The 23,454-nt window shown below is 44.2% G+C and overlaps 2 protein-coding genes and 1 pseudogene across 2 annotated transcripts in view; 1 reads left to right on the forward strand and 2 right to left on the reverse strand.

Moving 5' to 3' along the window:
* LOC121576726 (E3 ubiquitin-protein ligase znrf1) overlaps window positions 1-5,907 on the forward strand; it is a 35,031-nt gene extending 29,124 nt beyond the window's left edge. Inside the window, exons 3-5 of the mRNA XM_041890118.2 lie at window positions 3,671-3,776; window positions 4,102-4,192; window positions 4,482-5,907. Of these exons, the coding sequence (XP_041746052.1) occupies window positions 3,671-3,776; window positions 4,102-4,159 (164 nt within the window). The 3' untranslated portion in view covers window positions 4,160-4,192; window positions 4,482-5,907. The remainder of the gene's footprint in view (window positions 1-3,670; window positions 3,777-4,101; window positions 4,193-4,481) is intronic.
* A 5,699-nt stretch (window positions 5,908-11,606) lies between these two features.
* LOC121577126 lies at window positions 11,607-21,564 on the reverse strand (annotated as a pseudogene).
* A 302-nt stretch (window positions 21,565-21,866) lies between these two features.
* On the reverse strand, window positions 21,867-22,849 carry LOC121566665 (eukaryotic translation initiation factor 3 subunit J-A-like; the record flags this gene model as incomplete). Its single annotated transcript, XM_041876621.2, has 1 exon — window positions 21,867-22,849. A coding segment is annotated over one exon (738 nt), but the record flags the coding sequence as incomplete, so codon positions are not given.
* Window positions 22,850-23,454: the final 605 nt, after the last annotated feature.

Genomic DNA, 23,454 nt, shown 5'->3' on the forward strand with positions numbered 1-23,454 from the left:
TCATGCTTTGGGGCTGTTTTTCTGCAAAGGAACCAGGACGACTGATCCGTGTAAAGGAAAGAATGAATGGGGCCATGTATCGTGAGATTTTGAGTGAAAACCTCCTTCCATCAGCAAGGGCATTGAAGATGAAACGTGGCTGGGTCTTTCAGCATGACAATGATCCCAAACACACCGCCCGGGCAACGAAGGAGTGGCTTCGTAAGAAGCATTTCAAGGTCCTGGAGTGGCCTAGCCAGTCTCCAGATCTCAACCCCATAGAAAATCTTTGGAGGGAGTTGAAAGACCGTGTTGCCCAGCGACAGCCCCAAAACATCACTGCTCTAGAGGAGATCTGCATGGAGGAATGAGCCAAAATACCAGCAACAGTGTGTGAAAACCTTGTGAAGACTTACAGAAAACGTTTGACCTGTGTCATTGCCAACAAAGGCTATATAACAAAGTATTGAGAAACTTTTGTTATTGACCAAATACTTATTTTCCACCATAATTTGCAAATAAATTCATAAAAAATCCTACAATGTGATTTTCTGGATTTTTTTCTCATTTTGTCTGTCATAGTTGATGAAAATTACAGGCCTCTCTCATCTTTTTAAGTGGGAGAACTTGCACAATTGGTGGCTGACTAAATACTTTTTTCCCCCACTGTATATCCACAGTAAAACGAGTCCTATATCGACATAACCTGAAAGGCCGCTCAGCAAGGAAGAAGCCACTGCTCCAAAACCGCCATAAAAAAGCCAGTCTACGGGTTGCAACTGCACATGGGGAAAAATATTGTACTTTTTGGAGAAATGTCCTCTGGTCTGATGAAACAAAAATATAACTGTTTGGCCATAATGACCATCGTTATGTTTGGAGGAAAAATGGGGAGGCTTGCAAGCCGAAGAACAACATCCCAACCGTGAAGCATGGGGGTGGCAGCATCATGCTGTGGGGGTGCTTTGCTGCAGGAGGGACTGGTGCACTTCACAAAATAGATGTCATCATGAGGAAGGAAAATTATGTGGATATATCGAAGCAACATCTCAAGACATCAGTCAGGAAGTTAAAGCTTGGTCGCAAATGGGTCTTCCAAATGGACAAGCATACTTCCAAAGTTGTGGCAAAATGGCTTAAGGACAACAAAGTCAAGGTATTGGAGTGACCATCACAAAGCCCTGACCTCAATCCTATAGAAAATGTGTGGGCAGAACTGAAAAAGCGTGTGCGAGCAAGGAGGCCTACAAACCTGACTCAGTTACACCAGCTCTGTCAGGAGAAATTAGCCAAAATCCACCCAACTTATTGTGTGAAGCTGGTGGAAGGCTACCCGAAACATTTGACCCAAGTTAAACAATTTAAAGGCAATGCTACCAAATACTAATTGAGTGTATGTAAGCTTCTGACCCACTGGGAATGTGATGAAAGAAATAAAAGCTGAAATAATCATTCTCTCTACTATTATTCTGACATTTCACATTCTTAAAATAAAGTGGTGATCCTAACTGACCTAAAACAGGGTATTTTTACTAGGATTAAATGTTAGGAATTGTGAAAAACTGAGTTTAAATGTATTTGGCTAAGGTGTATGTAAACTTCCGACTTCAACTGTATGCATAACTGACCAAATTTTGAATTCCGTATAGTGAGTGTGGAAGAAGTGAAAAAAGTATTGTTTTCTATCAACAATGACAAGGCACCTGGGTCTGACAACATGGATGGAAAATGACTGAGGATGATAGTGGACGATATTGCCACTCCTATTTGCCATGTCTTCAATCTAAGCCTATAGGAAAGTGTGTGCCCACAGGCCTGGAGGGAAGCAAAAGTCACCCTTTACTGGCTCAAACAGCCGGCCAATCAGCCTTTTACCAACACTTAGTAAACTTTTGGAAAAAATTGTGTTTGACCAGATACAATGCTATTTCATAGTAAACAAATTAACAACAGATTTTCAGCACTTATAAGGGCACTCAACATGTACGGCACTTACACAAATGACTGATGATTGGTTGAGTGAAGTTCATAATACAAATATTGTGGGAGCTGTTTTGTTAGACTTCAGTGCATCTTTTGACATTATGGATCATAATCACCTGCTGGAAAAACTTGTGTTATGGCTTTACATCCCCTGCTATATTGTGGATCGAGAGTTACCTGTCTAACAGAACACAGAGGGTGTTCTTTAATGGAAGCCTCTCCAACATAATCCAGGTAGAGTCAGGCATTCCCTAGGGCAGCTGTCTAGGCCCCTTACTTTTTTCTATATTTACTAATGACCTGGCACTGGCTCTGAGTAAAGCATGTGTGTCTGTGTACTGTATCTTGATGACTCAACACTATACACATCAGCTACCACAGCAAGTAAAATCACTGCAACACTTAAAGAGCTGCAGTTAGTTTCAGAATGGGTGGCAAGAATTAAGTTGGTCCTAAATATTTCAAAAACTGAAAGCAGTGTATTTGGGACAAATCATTCACTAAACCCTAAACCTCAACTAAATCTTTTTATGAATAATGTGGAAATTGAGCAAGTTAAGGAGACTAAACTGCTTGGAGTAACACTGGATTATAAACTGTCATGGTCAAAACATATTGATGCAACAGTAGCTAAAATGGGGAGAGGTCTGTCCATAATAAAGTGTAGTAGCCTGAGGGCACACACTTAATGTGTTGTGAAATCTGTTGTGAAATATATTGTAATGTTTTTTAAATTGTATGACTGCCTTAATTTTGCTGGACCCCAGGAAGAGTAGCTGCTGCCTTGGCAGGAACTAATGGGCATCCATAATAAATACAAATACAAAATACTCCCTTAAAATACCTTTGCTTGATAAATGAGAAAAAAGCAGAAATATTACTGTTTGTCCCTCTTGAGACGCCGTAACAACCACATAGCCAATAACACTTCCTTAAAATAGTCTGAATTAATCTAAGATAAATCAAGAAATATTAAATCAATTGACGTTTTTGTTGAGGTCTTAGTCGCGAAATGTTACATCAAACTAAGATGTTTGGTGCAGTATTTCTGAAGTGAAAAACTTTGCATGAAAACTAGTCGTCTCGTTGAATGACAACACTTCATTGAAGAATCCCATCCATAGTTCCCACTCCTACTAAGAGTACTGTTGACCAATCACCGACGAAGAGGCGTAGACTTCGGCTACTGAACTTCGACTTGCCTCAAGAAAAAATGCCGAACACCAAAACAAACAAAAACGTCACAAAATGTTGTTATAATATATGCGCAAACTGTTTCAACTGGGAAGCATGGGACATGCTTAAGCCGGTAAAACCCTGCATCAATGAGTTGTTGGTCCAGACCAGACTGTGTTCAATGCTGCCCCCTGGTGTTTGTTTACACAGCAGCAACCAGACCAGGCCTAGACCTCCTTCTGACATACTGACTGGATGCTCTTCCATCTGACTAGTCCTCAGCTGCGTGTCTTTTGCTCTGTTGTATTCTGGTGTTTCTGTTCTATTGTTGCTATAGTTGTAAATCCTACAGTAATTTACTGATTTTTCGTTGATCTTGATGTGCCAGTGCCTCACTGCCTTTGGTATTTAATATTTGATGATGTGTCATTGCCACTCACGGTTGTCTTGTGATTTATTTCCTGTGTTTGTGTGTGTGTCTACCTGACTGACTGTGTGTGCGTCTGCCTGTGTGTTTGTGTGTGTGTTCCAGATGACGTGCTGGCCAGGGATGCCGGGGAGTGTGTAATCTGTCTGGAGGAGCTGCAGCAAGGAGACACCATCGCCAGACTGCCGTGCCTCTGCATCTATCACAAAAGGTGAGACGGCGGGACTACTCAAATGGCACCCTATCCCTTATATAGTGAACTACTTTTGACTAGGGCCAATAGGGGGCTCTGGTCAAAAGTAGTGCACCACAGGAAATAGGGTGCCATTTTAGGACGCACCCTCAGACTCAGCTTAGATCCTGGTCCTGACTGTACAATACGCACGCAGGCTCACAGGATTACACACAGCCTGAAATTACTCCACTAGATTAATTATACACAATACATTTAGGCCTCAGCGATGTACTGTAGCTAAGGCCAGAGAGATATGTGCATTCATGTGATGATGGTGGGGGTTTCTCCTCTTCCTGTTCAGCTGTATAGACTCCTGGTTTGAGATCAATCGTTCCTGCCCTGAGCATCCTTCAGACTGACTGACCTCTGTGCTCCTACTCCTACTGTTCAAGGTGAGAGCATCTCCTCACCTCCATCTCTTCCACACAAGAGACTGGTGACAGGAGGTGTTTAGAAGAACATTATGATCCAAATAGCCCACTCACTCGCTGCATAATGCATACATACGCAGTACGCACAGATATAACCACCCTCAATAAAAGTAACATTCTTAGTCAGTGTGAAGCTAGAGCATACTGTACGTGTGAATTATGCATTCAAAATAACCTTCTCACCTGACTTTGTGTATCCACTTTAATGTATGGTTAACATCTCCCCTCCATTTCTCTCTTTATCTGTCAGGGCACTTTATGTTCCTACCATGGATATCTGGACACTGAAGTAACCAAATAACGAAACAATCAAAACAACCTATCTATCAATTGATCTATCAATCTATCAAGAGAATTCCTAGCGAACGGAACCAAAATAAAAAACCTTAAGCTAATACTGTCACTTCCACATGCATAAAAGAGTGCCCCTCCTCCCTGCCCCTTCTCCTCCAGCACTAGAGACTGCTAACTGCCAGTCCCTCTGTCGGCCCAACTAGGCTGACCATCCCTCCAGGCCAACTGCCTCACCAGGCTGCTTGGCCCCCCCAGCCAGCCAGTCACCCCGCCACATGCCCTGGTCCTCTCTGGGCTCCTCCGGGGGTCTGGCCCCTGCTCTGCTCTGCCTTCCATTCTGCCTCCAGAGTTTGGCCCTGACTGGCTCCCTGTCACTCATCTGGATCCAGCCATCCCATGGCCTTCACCAGGAAGAGACTGAGGAGGAGAATGAAGATAAAGAGAAAGATGAAGAGGAAGGAATCGAGCTGGATGCACCCTGTGTGCCAGGGCAGGGTCGACTCCCAGGACGTTGTCTGATAATGCGACAAAAGGCTTTCCCCCAATCACCAGAGTTTCAGCACCCACCCACCCACCCACCCAATCATTAGTTGGAGACACATGCGCTTATCTTAGTCTTTGCTTTGAGGTGGAGTAGCGATGTGTGAAGTGCAGCATTGGTGGGGCAGGCAGGGTCTGTCTATGTAGGTTTCTGTTTGGGTTATGTCTGTTTGGGTTGTGTGTGTGTGTGTGTGTGTGTGTGTGTGTGTGTGTGTGTGTGTGTGTGTGTGTGTGTGTGTGTGTGTGTGTGTGTGAAGGGGTGTAGTTAATGCTTCTATATATGTCAGGGCAGTGAAAATGTCAGACAGACTACACTTGTTCTGTGTGCGTTAGTATGTGGAGGGGTACGTCGTTTAAGCTTGGTGGTGGGTGAATGTGTGTGTGTGAGTGTGCTTGTGTGTCGTGGGGGACAGTTGGGGGTCGTTGGTTTATGTTTTTCTATGTTCTGGGGCCGTGAGGATGATGTCTGTAAGCATACATGTTGTGTGGTTGAGGTTGGGGTGATGATGCAGCCATCTCTGTAGTGTGAGAGCCTGATTTGCTAAAGGATCAAATAGAAGTCTGAGACAATACTATGTGTTGGTCTGTGTTTGAAATGTTTACAATTTAGATGTCCATTTTCCCTGTATGAATGTGGTATCGCTCCCTTTATTTTGCTAATGTTTACAGTTACATAAAATCGACATGACATACACACTCTTTCTCCTTGTTTTTGTCCACCCGTTTATTTCTGCGATGGGGAGACACTGATCAGAATTAGTAATTTCCCTGTAAGGGCCTTGAGTGTGTTCATGTGTGTGTATGTGTGTACTGTATGTATGTGTGTATGTATGTATGTATGTATATATGTATTTATGTATGTACAGTACCAGTCAAAAGTTTGGACACACCTACTTATTCAAGGGTTTTTCTTTATTTTTACTATTTTCTACATTGTAGAATAATAGTGAAGACATCAAAACTATGAAATAACACATATGGAATCATGTAGTAACCAAAGAAGTGTTAAACAAATGAAAATATATTTTTTTATATTTGAGATTCTTCAAATAGCCACCCTTAGCCTTGATGACAGCTTTGCACACTCTTGGCATTCTCTTACCCAGCTTCACCTGGAATGCTTTTCCAACAGTCTTGAAGGAGTTCCCACATATGCTGAGCACTTGTTGGCTGCTTTTCCTTCACTCTGCCGTCCGACTCATCCCAAACCATCTCAATTGGTTTGAGGTCGGGGGATTTTAGAGGCCAGGTCATCTGATGCAGCACTCCATCACTCTCCTTCTTCGTAAAATAGTCCTTACACAGCCTGGAGGTGTGTTGGGTCATTGTCCTGTTGAAAAACAAATGATAGTCCCACTGAGCCCAAACCAGATGGGATGGCGTATCGCTGCAGAATGCTGTGGTAGCCATGCTCGTTAAGTATGCCTTGAATTCTAAAGAAATCACAGACAGTGTCACCAGCAAAGCACCCCCACACCACAACACCTCCTCCTCCATGCTTTACTGTGGGAACTACACATGCGGGGATCATCCGTTCACCCTCTGTCACGATCGTCTTGAAAATGAGCAGACCAATGCGCAGCGTTGCGAGTGAACATGATGACTTTATTAATTAAAGCAACCACGGAAAAACAACAAAAGACGATAGTGAAGTCCAACAGACAAAATACTGAACCTGGAACAAAAACCCACAAACAAACAGTGAAACACAACAGTATAAATATGGCTCCCAATCAGAGATAACGAGCCGACAGCTGACACTCGTTACCTCCGATTGGGAGTCAATGACCAAACCTAGAAACAAACAACCTAGACTAACCAACATAGAAATACACCCAAGTCCCAACAAAACAACATACACTCTAGCTCACATACACAAGTCCTAGAGCCAGAGTGTCACAGTACCCCCCCCTAAAGGTGCGAACTCCGGGCGCACCAGCCCACAGTCTAGGGGAGGGTCTGGGTGGGCGTCTGTCTATGGTGGCGGCTCAGGCACTGGTCGTGGTCCCCACCCCACCATAGTCACTACCCGCTTGTGTAACCTCCTCCACATGACCACCCCCCAACTAAACCCCACAGGATTAAGGGGCAGCCCTGGACTAAGAGGCATCACCGGACTCAGGGGCAGCACCGGACTAAGGGGCAGCACCGGGCTAAGGGGCAGCACCGGGCTAAGGGGCAGCACCGGACTAAGGGGCAGCACCGGGCTAAGGGGCAGCACCGGACTAAGGGGCAGCACCGGACTAAGGGGCAGCACCGGACTAAGGGGCAGCACCGGGCTAAGGGGCAGCACCGGGCTAAGGAGCAGCACCGGGCTACGGGGCAGTACCGGACTAAGGGGCAGCTCCGGACTGAATGGCGGATCCTGGCTGGCTGGCTCTGGCGGATCCTGGCTGGCTGGCGGATCCGGGCTGGACGGCTCCGGCGGATCTGGGCTGGCTGGCTCTGGCGGATCCTGGCTGGCTGGCGGATCCGGGCTGGACGGCTCTGGCGGATCCGGCCTGGACGGCTCTGGCGGATCCTGGCTGAACGGCTCTGGCGGATCCTGGCTGGACGGCTCTGGCGGATCCTGGCTGGACGGCTCTGACGGATCCTGGCTGGACGGCTCTGGCGGATCCTGGCTGAACGGCTCTGGCGGATCCTGGCTGGACGGCTCTGGCGGATCCTGGCTGGACGGCTCTGACGGATCCTGGCTGGACGGCTCTGGCGGATCCTGGCTGAACGGCTCTGGCGGATCCTGGCTGGACGGCTCTGGCGGATCCTGGCTGGACGGCTCTGGCGGATCCGGCTGCTCATGGCTGGCTGACGGATCTGGCTGCTCGTGGCTGGCTGACGGATCTGGCTGCTCATGGCTGGCTGACGGATCTGGCTGCTCATGGCTGGCTGACGGATCTGGCTGCTCATGGCTGGCTGACGGATCTGGCTGCTCATGGCTGGCTGACGGTGCAGGCTGAGCGGCTGGCGGTGGAGGCGGACCCCAGCCTCGGAGAGTGGTCATCACCTCCCGCAGGACGGTTCCCATCTGCAGGAGCTGCTCTTGCTGGACCCGAACCTGGGCTTCCAGTCTTGTACGGGCTGCGTCGGCTCCTGCTGATTCCATCGCTGGTGTATGATTCTGTCTGGCGGAAGGCTCTAGCGGCTCCTGTCTGGCGGAAGGCTCTAGCGGCTCCGGTCTGGCGTAGCACACCGTGGACCTGGTGCTTGGAGTAGAAACAGGCCGGTCCGTACCGGGAACACACACCACTGGCCTCAACCGAGGATCAGGAACGGGCCGGACCGGACTGGCAACACACATCAGTCCTTCACGCCGTGCCACAAACACTTCCCTCCCTCTACTCGCCAATGGCTCCCGTACTCGTTAGCCTTCTCTCCTTTTCTCCCTGTGGCAGCCTCCTGCTGCCCAGCCGCCTAAGCCATGTGCCCCCCCCCCAAAAAATTTCTTGGGGTTGCCTCTCGTCCTTCCGACGAAAAACCTGCTGCCGCCGATGCTCCTCTCTCGCCAGGGCCTTGATCTTCCCCAAGGTCCCTTGCCCCCGAGCATGTCCTCCCAGGACCACGATTTGCCCACCTGGGCCATCGCCAGCCTCTCGATCTCCTTACCCGGCGCCTCCACCCATGTCCAGTCTCTTTGCTCCTGGACACGCTGCTTGGTCCTTTGATGGTGGGTTTTTCTGTCACGATCGTCTTGAAAATGAGCAGACCAATGCGCAGCGTTGCAGTGAACATGATGACTTTATTAATTAAAGCAACCACGGAAAAAACAACAAAAGACGATAGTGAAGTCCAACAGACAAAATACTGAACCTGGAACAAAAACCCACAAACAAACAGTGAAACACAACAGTATAAATATGGCTCCCAATCAGAGATAACGAGCCGACAGCTGACACTCGTTACCTCCGATTGGGAGTCAATGACCAAACCTAGAAACAAACAACCTAGACTAACCAACATAGAAATACACCCAAGTCCCAACAAAACAACATACACTCTAGCTCACATACACAAGTCCTAGAGCCAGAGTGTCACACCCTCACCGTGTCTCACAAAGACACGGCAGTTGGAACCAAAAATCTCAATTTTGGACTCCAGACCGAAGGACAAATTTCCACCGGTCTAATTGCTCATGTTTCTTGGCCCAAGCAGGTGTCTTCTTCTTACTGGTGAATCGACCATGAAGGCCTGATTCACACAGTCCCCTCTGAACAGTTGATGTTGAGATGTGTCTGTTACTTGAACTCTGTGAAGCATTTATTTGGGCTGCAATTTCTGAGGCTGGTAACTCTAATGAACTTATCCTCTGCAGCAGAGGTAACTCTGTGTCTTCCATTCTTGTGGCGGTCCTCATGAGAGCCAGTTTCATGCTAGTGATTGATGGTTTTTGCGACTGCACTTTAAGAAATGTTCAAAGTTCTTGAAATGTTCCGTATTGACTGACCTTCATGTCTTAAAGTAATGATGGACTGTCGTTTCTCTTTGCTTATTTGAGCTGTTCTTGCCATAATATGGACTTGGTCATTTACCAAATAGGGCTATCTTCTGTATACCCCCCCTACCTTGTCACAACACAACTGATTGACTCAAACGCATTAAGAAGGAAAGAAATTCCACAAATTAACGTTTAAGAAGGCACACCTGTTAATTGAAATGCATTCCAGGTGACTACTTCATGAAGCTGGTTAAGAGAATGCCAAGAGTGTGCAAAGCTGTCATCAAGGCAAAGGGTGGCTATTTGAAGAATCTCAAATATAAAATATATTTAGATTTGTGTAACACTTTTTTGGTTACTACATGATTCCATATGTGTTATTTCATAGTTTGATGTCTTCACTATTATTCTACAATGTAAAAAATAGTAAAAATAAAGAAAAACCCTTGAATGAGTAGGTGTGTCCAAACTTTTGACTGGTAGTGTATGTATGTGTGTATGTGTGTATGTATGTATGTATGTGTGTATGTATGTATGTGTGATGCCTCTTGGTCTAAGCTACTGTCTGTGCCCGACATGTTTTCTGCTGAAATAGGTCAGGTCCTCTCTGGTTGTGTTGGCTGATGTGACTTAATGTAATGGACGTGTTAAAGACCCATCAACCCAAACATGACAGTCACATCATGGAGCTATTCCGGGGTTACAACTTATTTATTCACATTTAACAAGATTTGTTGTTCCAAATCTGTCAGAAAACGTACATTACTCTTCAGAATGCCTCTAATGTATAAAGAATAACAGAATGATGATTCTGGAAGAAAACAAACTAACAGTGCTCAACAAATGGGTGAATATTTTTCCATTTGTGCTAGATGAAAATGTAGAGAATATAGTATTTTTGCAGGGTTATCTGCTTCTTACCTGTGAGGGCACTACAAAACCATTCATTAGCAAGCAGACAACCACCAAGCTTCAACTGAACAAGGAACACAGGGGAGACCGACTACTAGTCAGTTATGATATAGTATACTATATAACTTAATGTCTCCTGCTAACTGTATCCCTGCCTGACTCTGCTAAAGGACCATATACCTTAATTTCTTGCTTTATTTAATGTAATGTTTTTTGATGACGTTTTTTTTCCAAGGATGTGAATGGGTGCCTGTTTTGGAGGTACCAACTAATTGTCTGATGATTTTGATGTGCAATCTGTGGGATGAGTAATGATAATTATATATATATATATATATATATATATATATATATATATATATAGATAATAAAAAAAGTCTAAATAATAATGCTTTTTCATGTAATTTCTTTAACTACATTCAGGCCTAAATGTTAAGTTGAACAAATCTACTCAATAAATAATGGTGTGCTAATACTTATCATTAAGCTACTTTGTTGACCCTATTTCAAGGCATCGGTTAAGATTGTCTTAAAAGGCAAAAGCTGTGTTCTCTTCTGTCCTGGATAGATTGATGGATTCTCTTGAGGAGAAAACTGGGATCACTCCTGTGACCACTTACAGGTGTTATTGCTCTGTTGCATAAAGCCTGGGTTGTTTTTCTCTAGTCTCGTTGGCTTCTCTCAACACGTGACCACTGAGCAAATCAGATTGTAAGAAGAAATCTTTAGAGACATGAGCAACTTCACCATGTCAATATAAAAAAATACTTAACTGTCCATCAGAAGGGGCCATTTACAGTTTAAATACAGTATGCACATATCAACGGCACAAAATAGAGCAGAAACCAAATGCAAACCGATGGATTTAGTTCATTACAAATAGTCAATAAATAATTTCAAGCCATACAGTTATGTTGTAATAAAATCTAAAGAAGCATTTAATTCAGAGGAACTTAAGAGAAAAAACAGAGGACAGACAAAAATAACACAATTTGCCCTTGGTACTCGTTAGTCACTCACAGTATAAAAACAATTATACCAAACACCTGACACCCGGTGGCAGACAGAGGTAATGCATCCATAAGTAGTACACTTCATTCCTTTATTCAGTGCCCTGTGATAAGGTGATAGCTTCAGTACCTTCAGCTACAGCACCTTCCCAGGTCCTGCATGACCTCCATGGCAAGTTGTCCCATCTCCTCACGAAGCAACACTCGTTTCCCCAGGCCCACCCTGTGCTCCCCTGTACATGTCCCGTCCAGTGCCAGTGCTTTCCTACAGGGTGAGAGAGAAACAGAGAAATATGAAGACAGGGATAAGAGAGAATGAGTTCCATGGTAAGGGACAAGGGGCCGATCAATGACGAGGTATAGGAAAAAAACGAGGGAGAAAATATAGAGGAAAGAGAGACCTACAGTACCTGGCCAGTCTCTCAGTGAACTCTAGTGGGCTGTGTCGTAGCCGGCCGCGACCGGGAGACCCATGGGGGCGGCGCACAATTGGCCCAGCGTCGTCCAGGGTAGGGGAGGGAATGGCTGGCAGAGCTGTAGCTCAGTTAGTAGAGCATGGCGTTTGCAATGCCAGGGTTGTGGGTTCGATTCCCACGGGGGGCCAGTATGAAAAAATTAAACAAATAAAAAAACAAATAATAATGTATGCACTCACTAACTGTAAATCGCTCTGGATAAGAGCATCTGCTAAAATGACAAAAAAAAAAAATGTAGTGACCTCATCCTGGAAATTTCCATCTCCAACATGACCCACGATCAGACCTCAGGAGAGAAAGAAGCTGTAATACACTACTGTTCACACACAAACATATACAGCAGTTCCCCAACTGGTGGCCCGCAGGTGGTTTTATTTGGCCCCTCCAGTTTTCTGAGCAAATTATTATTATTATTATTATTATTATTATTATTATTATTATTATTATTATTATACTTTTATATTTTTAAAATGTTAATTGTTGGACATAAAATACTGTAAAAACACCAGGAAATCAGCACCAAGTGATTTACATTTTTGAAAATCTGTTCCCAAGTATTCTCACACATAATAGAGAGACGTGGTCGTATACAAATGTAAGCAAGTTTAGTTTTAAATATTAAAATATTATATCTGTTTGGGCTTCTTGCGGTCAATTTGACATCTACAAATTATTTGTAATTATGTTCCGGCCCCATGACCATCCGCTCAAGAAAAAAATTGTCCCGCGGCTGAATCTAGTTGATGATCCCTGATGTACAATAACATGAGTGATGCCCCAAGAGGGAATCTGTGGTGAGTGTTAGCTAGCCGTTACCTATGAGTCTGTTTAGTATCAGGTCCTCCTTGGTTTCCACAATATTTTGAGGGAGGCGAGAGAGAGGGACGCACACATCTGTGGAGTAGGCCTGCAGGATCAAAATGGAGTCAACACATTTCTGTTACAGTGAGGGAAAAAAGTATTTGATCCCCTGCTGATTTTGTACGTTTGCCCACTGACAAAGAAATGATCAGTCTTTAATTTTAATGGTAGGTTTATTTGAACAGTGAGAGACAGAATAACAACAAAAAATCCAGAAAAACGCATGTCATAAATGTTATAAATTTATTTGCATTTTAATGAGGGAAATGAGTATTTGACCCCCTCTCAATCAGAAAGATTTCTGGCTCCCAGGTGTCTTTTATACAGGTAATGAGCTGAGATTGGGAGCACACTCTTAAAGGGAGTGCTCCTAATCTCAGCTTGTTACCTGTATAAAAGACACCTGTCCACAGAAGCAATCAATCAATCAGATTCCAAACTCTCCACCATGGCCAAGACCAAAGAGCTCTCCAAGGATGTCAGGGACAAGATTGTAGACCTACACAAGGCTGGAATGGGCTACAAGACCATCGCCAAGCAGCTTGGTGAGAAGGTGACAACAGTTGGTGCGATTATTCGCATATGGAAGAAACATAAAAGAACTGTCAATCTCCCTCGGCCTGGGGCTCCATGCAAGATCTCACCTCGTGGAGTTGCAATGATCATGAGAACGGTGAGGAATCAGCCCAGAACTACACGGGAGGATCTTGTCAATGATCTCAAGGCAGCTGGGACCATAGTCACCAAGAAAACAATTGGTAACACACTACGCCGTGAAGGACTGAAATCCTGCAGCGCCCGCAAGGTCCCCCTGCTCAAGAAAGCACATATACAGGCCTGTCTGAAGTTTGCCAATGAACATCTGAATGATTCAGAGGAGAACTGGGTGAAAGTGTTGGGTCAGATGAGACCAAAATGGAGCTCTTTGGCATCAACTCAACTCGCCGTGTTTGGAGGAGGAGGAATGCTGCCTATGACCCCAAGAACACCATCCCCACCATCAAACATGGAGGTGGAAACATTATGCTTTGGGGGTGTTTTTCTGCTAAGGGGACAGGAGAACTTTACCGCATCAAAGGGACGATGGACGGGGCCATGTACAGTCAAATCTTGGGTGAGAACCTCCTTCCCTCAGCCAGGGCATTGAAAATGGGTCGTGGATGGGTATTCCAGCATGACAATGACCCAAAACACACGGCCAAGGCAACAAAGGAGTGGCTCAAGAAGAAGCACATTAAGGTCCTGGAGTGGCCTCGCCAGTCTCCAGACCTTAATCCCATAGAAAATCTGTGGAGGGAGCTGAAGGTTCGAGTTGCCAAACGTCAGCCTCGAAACCTTAATGACTTGGAGAAGATCTGCAAAGAGGAGTGGGACAAAATCCCCCCTGAGATGTGTGCAAACCTGGTGGCCAACTACAAGAAACGTCTGACCTCTGTGATTGCCAACAAGGGTTTTGCCAGCAAGTACTAAGTCATGTTTTGCAGAGGGGTCAAATACTCATTTCCCTCATTAAAATGCAAATCAATTTATAACATTTTTGACATGCGTTTTTCTGGATTTTTTTGTTGTTATTCTGTCTCTCACTGTTCAAATAAACCTACCATTAAAATTATAGACTGATCATGTCTTTGTCAGTGGGCAAACGTACAAAATCAGCAGGGGATCAAATACTTTTTTCTCTCACTGTACATCAACACTGGATCAGTCATTTCAAACAACAATGCCAAAGTGATTATAGATTATTTATCAATAATGATCCAAGTCATGTTATTCCTCACCTTGCAGCCCAGTCTCATTGCCAGGGCAGCATACCAGGCATTGTGTCGTATCTTCCACAGACGCCTGCGGGTCTCTGCATCCCGTGCCCAGGTAAAGTCTGACCCATCGTTAGCCTGCGTGATCTCCTCTAGACACACCACAACAAGTAGTTTCCCATCAACAAATTAGAAGAAATCTCACTCTCACAGGTCACAATGACAGTCTGGAGGACCTGCACGGTGCTGTCCACTGTTGCCTGGACAGAGGGGAAGGTGCACACAGGAGATACCATGGCCACTGGCACCCAATAGAGATGCAGGGTGGTCTTAGTGATCACCCCCAGAGTGCCCTCTAAACCCACAAACAGGTTGGTTCTAACGGAGAGGAGGGAAGGTCAAAGGTCATACAGGTCCTCATTACTGGTGGAATTACAGAAAGAAGAATTACAGCACCACCTCCAGGTTGAGTACGTTCTCCCGCATGGTGCCGTATCGCACAGTGTTGGTGCCTGATGCACTGGTGGCAGCCATGCCACACAGAGACACATCTGCACCAGGGTCTGTGTGTGGAGGCAGACAGTAGACAACCTCAGTGATTTCATACCTAACACTTCACAAATATGCTTCACAACTTAGAGTGCAAAACGCCAGCTAGAATGACAATCATGCTATACCACTGTGCATGAAAGTAGTTTGTATGATTACTTAGACCAGGGGTTCCCAAAATGTTTCACCCAGGGACTCCTATTTCACAATAGAAAAACATTTAACTTAAATTCACAATGATTAACTCGGCGTGTATTTAGTGACAGGCATGTTGGGCCGCCAGTTGGTGCAGTGACATCATTGCAGGTCACGTGACTCACTGACAGGAAACCACAGACCTGTGTATCTTAGGTAGGAGTTGAGGCCCTTGCATGTCACACCTGGCCCCACACTCACATCAAAGTCCTCCTGATAGATGTCCAACACCTTATCCATGTTCCCAGACTAAAACACACCCCGCCCTGACATACGCACACATGCACACATGCACACACACACACACACACAGTTGAGTACAGGCAGTGCAAGACCTCTCACACACACTTCAACTAACTGTGTGAGAATCAAAAAACGTCAACATGACTTATTACTGCTTTTACACAAAACAAGCTAACTCTTGTGTGAGAAAAATCACGTATTTACTTGATTTGTTTAATATTAATAGTTAACAATTAATATGCTTAACAATAGTAGAGACATTTCTTAACTACCAATGCTGTGCTTTTCATAAATATGGTTCCCTCTAGCTCCCTGCAGCTGGTCTGGGCATGAAGTCAAGGACATGGGACAGAGATAAACTTGAGGGACAGATAGACCTGTATTGTTTCAATTTCTCGTTGCTTCTGAGTAACCTGGTCACACGGTCAAGACAAAGAGCCTCAGAGTGACCACAGTTTTTCAGTTCATCCTGTCTTTTACTATCTTCCAAGGGCACAGCTGTGTGGAGATATGGGCAGTAACGGAGCTAACATTATCACTTGTTTGTGCGTTATGACCCGATACACATAGCCACAAGAAGAAAACAAGGTAGCTCCTGATCTGCCGGGGAGGGGTGGAACCAGCCATCACTAAGCATTTGTAGGTTCACTATATAAGACGTCAGCATTTCCTGTTCGTTGGGCTCTCACTCTACTCACTTTGGTGTGGGTATTGTGACCAGCTCCCTTATCAATACGTTTTTAATAAAGTTAATATTCTGATTGGTGATTGACCTTGTCTCTCCTCATTATTGATTAAAATATCCACCACACTCACTTTCTCTAGTAGTCTTTTTCTCTCTATAAAGTCACAGAGAGATTAATCAAACTTGCCAGACGGTGGTATTTATCTGTTTCTCTCTGACACAGACTGATTCTTTCCTCACCTTAAGTGCACCCACTCCGTCCTCGAGGCCTGTGCCCATGCCAAAGGGGATGATGGGTAGGCGGTGGTGGTGGCAGATATTGGCGAGGGCACTGACCTCCTCCACACTGCGCGGCCACTACAGTCATGGTCAAAAGTTTTGAGAATGACACAAATATTAATTTTCACAAAGTCTGCTGCCTCAGTTTTTATGATGGCAATTTGCATATACTACTGAATGTTATGAAGAGTGATCAGATGCATTTCAATTAATTGCAAAGTCCCTCTTTGCCATGAAATTGAACTTAATCCCCCAAAAATATTTCCACTGCATTTCAGCCCTGCCACAAAAGGACCAGCTGACATCATGTCAGTGATTCTCTCGTTAACACAGGTGAGAGTGTTGACGAGGACAAGGCTGGAGATCACGCTGTCATGCTGATTGAGTTAGAATAACAGACTGGAAGCTTTAAAAGGAGGGTGGTGCTTGAAATCATTGTTCTTCCTCTGTTAACCATGGTTACCTGCAAGGAAACACGTGCCGTCATCATTGCTTTGCACAAAAAGGGCTTCACACGCAAGGCTATTGCTGCTAGTAAGATTGCACCTAAATCAAACATTTATCGGATCGTCAAGAACTTCAAGGAGAGAGGTTCAATTGTTGTGAAGAAGGCTTCAGGGCGCCCAAGAAAGTCCAGCAAGCGCCAGGATCATCTCCTAAAGTTGATTCAGCTGCGGGATCGGGGCACCACCAGTGCAGAGCTTGCTCAGGAATGGCAGCAGGCAGGTGTGAGTGCATCTGCACACACAGTGAGGCGAATACTTTTGGAGGATGGCCTGGTGTCAATAAGGGCAGCGAGGAAGCCACTTCTCTCCAGGAAAAACATCAGGGACAGACTGATATTCTGCAAAAGGTACAGGGATTGGACTGTTGAGGACTGGGGTAAAGTCATTTTCTCTGATGAATCCCCTTTCCGATTGTTTGGGGCATCCGGAAAAAAGCTTGTCCGGAGAAGACAAGGTGAGCGCTACCATCAGTCCTGTGTCATGCCAACAGTAAAGCATCCTGAGACCATTCATGTGTGGGGTTGCTTCTCAGCCAAGGGAGTGGGCTCACTCACAGCCATGAATAAAGTATGGTACCAACACATCCTCCGAGAGCAACTTCTCCCAACCATCCAAGAACAGTTTGGTGACGACCAATGCCTTTTCCAGCATGATGGAGCACCTTGCCATAAGGCAAAAGTGATAACTAAGTGGCTCGGGGAACAAAACATTGACACAAGGAGATCCCAATGCCCCAGGGCAGTGAAGGGGACATTACCATGCGTAGGGTGCCGTCTTTCGGAACAGACATTAAACGGGTGTTCTGACTCTCTGTGGTCATTAAAAATCCCATGGCACTTATTATAAGAGTAAGGGTGTTAACCCCGGTGCCATGGCTAAATTCCCAACCTGGCCCCATTCCATCATGGCCACCTAATCATCCCCCTCATTCCTAATTGGCACGTATCACTCCTCACCTCTCCACATAATAACTGATGTGTGGTGAGCGTTCTGGCACAAAAATGGTCACTGTGCATCACCCAGGTGGATGCCACACGTTGGTCGTGGATGAGGTGAGTTTCCCCTTTACTATGTAAAGTGCTTTGAGTACCTCAGTTGGTAGAAAAGCGCTATGTAAATCCAATCAATTAATTAATTACATTGCTAGACATGACCGCCTTGTCGACCTGATAGCCAGCGAGGTGAGACAGGTAGTCTCACCAACAGCACACATCCATAAACATTTGTGTGTAAGAGGAAGCTGGTTTGATGTTGATAATGACGTGTTTTCCTGTGTGCCAAATACACCAGATGTTATTGTTGTGGGGGGAAGCCAGAGGGAGGTGCTCATTTTGGAAGTGGGCTGCTCATTTGACCTGACATGGAGCAGGCCTTTGCCGAAAAGCTTCTTAAATACCAGCCCCTAGCACGCTTGGACAGCCTCGGGTGTAGGTGCAAGCTGGCGACGCTGATATTTGGCAGGCTCGGCCATGTACACAGGCTTGCAGTGCGTGGCCTCCAGATTGCGGGCCTGCCAAAGACTAGGGCAAAGCAGTTGACTAGGTACTAGGTACTGTTTCAGCTGTCGTGGGCAGCTTGGCTGTTCGGAAAAGGAGGTGCTTTCTGAACCCTTGAGTGTCCATGCATACAGGGACCTTTGAAATGTTTGGATCTTTTTTAAAATGTACATTTGATTGGTGGATTCAAATAAAGTGTGTGTGTGAGTGTGAGTGAGTGAGACAGGACAGGACACACCTGCTCTGTGCCAGACGGTTGAGCTCACATGTTTACAGATTTGTCTCTGCCATGTTGCTGCCGAACTGCGTCACTCAAGGATATTCAATCTTCACCACACAAAGAGAGGAATGCAGGATCACCCGCTCCTACTCACCACTCTAACACAGGGACACACACAAATAATAGCTTAATAATATTTCATCCGTACTTGAACTAAGGGACTATACAAGAACCACATAGGCTTATTGGACTTGTGATGAACTGCACTGAATTGTTCAAGTGCATAGCTTGCTTCTATAGACATTATAGGCTGAAAGGTGAAAAAACATTATATTAATATATTATAAGCCGTAAAAAATATATGTTTGTAAGAAGAAATCTGTTGACAAGTTCCAAAAATGACAAACTACAAAAGATGCTGCATGACAAGGAGGGCCACTTATTTTCAGCACCTTATTGAGATAGGGGGCAGAGGACACATTTTTCCCACACAGTGTTGTTGCAAGTTGCGTCTAGGCTATTAGCCTACAGAATAAATGCAATCGTGCATCTATCAACAGGATCAAGACTATTCCAAGCTGTTAAACATTAGCTATTGGTACAAGACAATATGGAAAAAACAGACAAATTAACAAGTGAATTTAATGCTCCCTTTTAAAATGTGTTATTTCTTGATAGTGCGACACTGCACGAAACTAGACGTTGACAAGTGAGGGTAAACGTATCGCGTTGGTCTAAAGGCGAAGGTCATATTCACAGATCCGTATGTCCGACCATGAAGTCTTTATAATAATACTGTGGCCTACGTGTTGCCTGTGAATTCATTATGGACCATGGAATCATGGTGCTTTCAAGACAACTGGGAACTCAGAAAAAAAAGGACGTCAAATCATGTCGTCAATGGTCTTCAGGTCGGAGCGCTAGAAAGATGCCCAAGTTTCCAACTTGGAATTCCGAGATGGATGACCATTCAAAACGATTTTTCCCAGTCGGAGCTCGTTTTCTTTCGAGTTCCCAGTTGTCTTGAACGATCTGAAGTTGGAAGTCAGAGATTTCCGAGTTCCCAGTTGTTTTGAACTTGGCATCAGTGTCTATTAGTGGCATGGGCGTCTCCCGAGTGGCGCAGTGGTCTAAGGCACTGCATCGCAGTGCTAGCTGTGCCACTAGAGATCCTGGTTCGAATCCAGGCTCTGTCGTAGCCGGCCGCGACCGGGAGACCCATGGGGTGGCGCACAATTGGCCCAGCGTCGTCCAGGGTAGGGGAGGGAATGGCCGGCAGGGATTTGGCTCAGTTGGTAGAGCATGGCGTTTGCAACGCCAAGGTTGTGGGTTCGTTTCCCATGGGGGGCCAGTATAAAAAAATAAAAAATAAAAATAATAATGTATGCACTCACTAACTGTAAGTCGCTCTGGATAAGAGCGTCTGCTAAATGACTAAAATGTAAATGTAAATGTATTAGCTTCTCGTCCGCAACACTAAAAAAGTACTTCCGGGTCACGGAATTTTTAAAAAAATTTAAATAAAAAAGTCCCCCACAGATCGAACATCTCTGGAGAGACCTGAAAATAGCTGTGCAGCGACGCTCCCATCCAACCTCACAGAGCTTGAGAGGATCTGCAGAGAAGATTGGGAGAAACTCCTCAAATACAGGTGTGCCAAGCTTGTAGCGTCATACCCAAGAAGACTCGAGGCTGTAATCGCTGTCGAAGGTGCTTCAACAAAGTACTGAGTAAAGGGTCTGAATACTTATTTAAATGTGGTATAAGTTTTTTTATTTTGTATAAATTAGCAACCTGTTTTTGCTTTGTCATTATAGGGTATTGTGTGTAGATTGATGAGGGGGGGGAAAAACTATTTAATCCATTTTAAAATAAGGCTGTAACGTAACAAAATGTGGAAAAAGTCAAGGGGTCTGAATACTTTCCGAATGCACTGTATATGTCCTCTTAAATATAACTACATGTAATCTAAAATGTAATCTACATAATCCCCGAAAGTAATTATTTATCACGAGACGACCATAAACAATAACTAGTAATGCTGGATATGCCAAGAAAGGTTAAAATCTCACCTTTCTGGTAAAAATAGTTATATATTGCTGAGGTGTAGTCACTTTTGAGGACACACGCTCAAGTGCACAGTACAAATATGATAAAAAAATGAAATATTTTATGACATATTTCCTATTCAACAAAACTGTATGAATAAGGCTAGAAATGACAGATGCTTTCTAAATATAGTATAATCAAATTATAAAACAACTAACTATAAGACTTCCTTATAACTGTAAATACATATCTGTATATTTAGTGGTAGAGAAATGTGCATATTTTCTAAAGGCCTCTCTTGATCAAAACATCTGCACCCACCGCTGTGATCTCCTTAGGCACTGGCCTTTCATCTCATATTAGTTCCCAGCTATGACAAACAGAAAGTGTTTTTTGTTTAAAATCTATTCATTATTTTAGATCATGAGGCATTACGTCCATCCCTACATCACTATAGTAACCATGCTAAACCATTGATCACATCACTAGGAGTTATAATGAAAAATTATCAAAAACTGGATGTTTACTTTAGTAAGTTATTTCCATGTGTTACTAAACTCACCCCATGGACATAATGTATTTAACAAAACCCCAGTTCCAGGGCCCATGGCCTCATCAGTGAAGATGCCTCTGAATAACATTTTACATTTTACATTTTAGTCATTTAGCAGACGCTCTTATCCAGAGCGACTTACAGAAGCAATTAGGGTTAAGTGCCTTGCTCAAGGGCACATCGACAGATTTTTCACCTAGTCGGCTCGGGGATTAGAACCAGCGACCTTTCGGTTACTGGCACAACGCTCTTACCCACTAAGCTACCTGCCGCCCCAGGCATGATTTTGGAATAACTACTAAACATGTAGTGTCATTTTCAAAGCATGAACAATGCAACTTTCAATGGATAAAGATAATGTGTATTTGGCAACCTACATTATAGATACTATATACTTTCCTGTAAGAAACCCATCGACAGGTAAAGTGAAATACCTATTATATTTATAGACATTCTGGGTGAAATTATTTGCATAGAACCTAATTTGTTGAGATGTCATTGCAGTAGCAACTGGACTTAATTGACATGAGCATCATTTCTCTAAATCAAAAACATGCTCTACAAATCACATACAGCAAGTAAAGTATTTTTCACTGTGTTTTGTATCTTTATGAAGTTTGGAGGCTGAATGAGAGAAAAGGCCATTTCATTATGTATTAACAGAAGTGTTGGTACTGGATGCTCCCTGTATTGTCCCTCGGATCATTGAAGCAAAATGAAAGGGCGACACATTGTTCAGGTTTTTCCAGGATGACACTGGACAGCATGAGAAGTACAGCTGCATTTCTGAGGGTTAAAGGGTAAAAAGGCAGTGGGGATATAGCTGTGGTCACATGAAGTCATCATAGTCTTGGGTGTAGCCACCATCGAATCCTCCATAGTCTGCAAGGTCATCTTTTCCCTTGGCTTTCATACCACCACCAAGTACAGCTCCTTTCTTCTTCTTTTTGCCTTTGATTGCTTTTTCTTGCTTCTGTTTTTCATTAAGTAGCACTGTCAGGGAAGAGCTGATTTTCTTTAAGTCGTCAATTTCCAATGAAATACAGAGCTCCCGAAACAACGACTCCAAGAAGCTTGAATAATGCACTGATTTTTCATACTGTAATATCTTCACTTTCAGCAGCTTTTCAAACTCTGTGAAGTCTTCTTTAGAAGATGGGCACATGGCTTCAATTCCAGAAACATTGTTTGTGGTACTACCCCCTGAAATGCCAAAAGCCTCTTTTGCCAGCTCCAAGTCTGCTTCCTCCTGCATCTTCTGGACTTTCAACTTTTCTGCTAGCTGTTGTTCGGGTGTAAGCTCTTCCTCTTCCTCCAATTTCTTTTTCAGCTCTTGTTGCTTTTTCCTTAGCCGGTTTTCTTTCTCCTTGATTTTTTCGGCCAGTTTTTTCTTCTCAGACACTTTGGCCTCTGCTTTCTTTGCCTCTGCTTTCTTCTCTTCCTCTTCATCATCCCAGTTATCCTTCACATCTTCATCTTCGTCTTCGCCTTCCCATTTGTCCAGCACTACCGCCGTTTTGATCGGCGCGACGTCCGGCTCGAAGTTGTCAGCGTCTATAAATACACATTATAACGGTAACTAAGTTATCTTGAACGTTCAAAACGATATACTAGCTAATATCAATAACAATGTTACCCATCTTTCCCAAATCCAGGAATAACAGGAAAACAACTTTATATTTACCATGTGGCCTTGTTTTATTAGCCAACAGTGTACAGCCTGAGACCCTTTTTTTTGGACTAAATTACCTTTTCAATTGCTTCCAAATTGCAATCACTGTAGTCCTATGTAACCCAATAAGCCTGGCAATTAGTATGGCATGTTCATATGTAAATATTTAAATTAATCATTGTGACGCTGAGACGCTGAATTTTGAAAGGAGGTTGTCAGATAGTTTCATGATAGCCTACATGGAACCATCAACGTTACACTGCAGACTGTCGGAAGACTGATTTGATTGCCTTTATTTCTTTCATGTCACGGTCAACCATCACACATCTATAAGACAAAGACAAAAACATTAGCGAAACAAAGTAGTACATCCAATCATTGATTGAAGAATGATTACAATTAAGGTCAGGTAGCAGTCTTGACCCCATTCATATTGATAAATAACAATTTGTGAATGAAACAGCCTACAAAGTAGCATCCTGATTTATGAGCCTCTGAGG

This window comes from Coregonus clupeaformis, chromosome 29 (assembly GCF_020615455.1).
Source record: "Coregonus clupeaformis isolate EN_2021a chromosome 29, ASM2061545v1, whole genome shotgun sequence".
Lineage (NCBI taxonomy): Eukaryota > Metazoa > Chordata > Actinopteri > Salmoniformes > Salmonidae > Coregonus > Coregonus clupeaformis.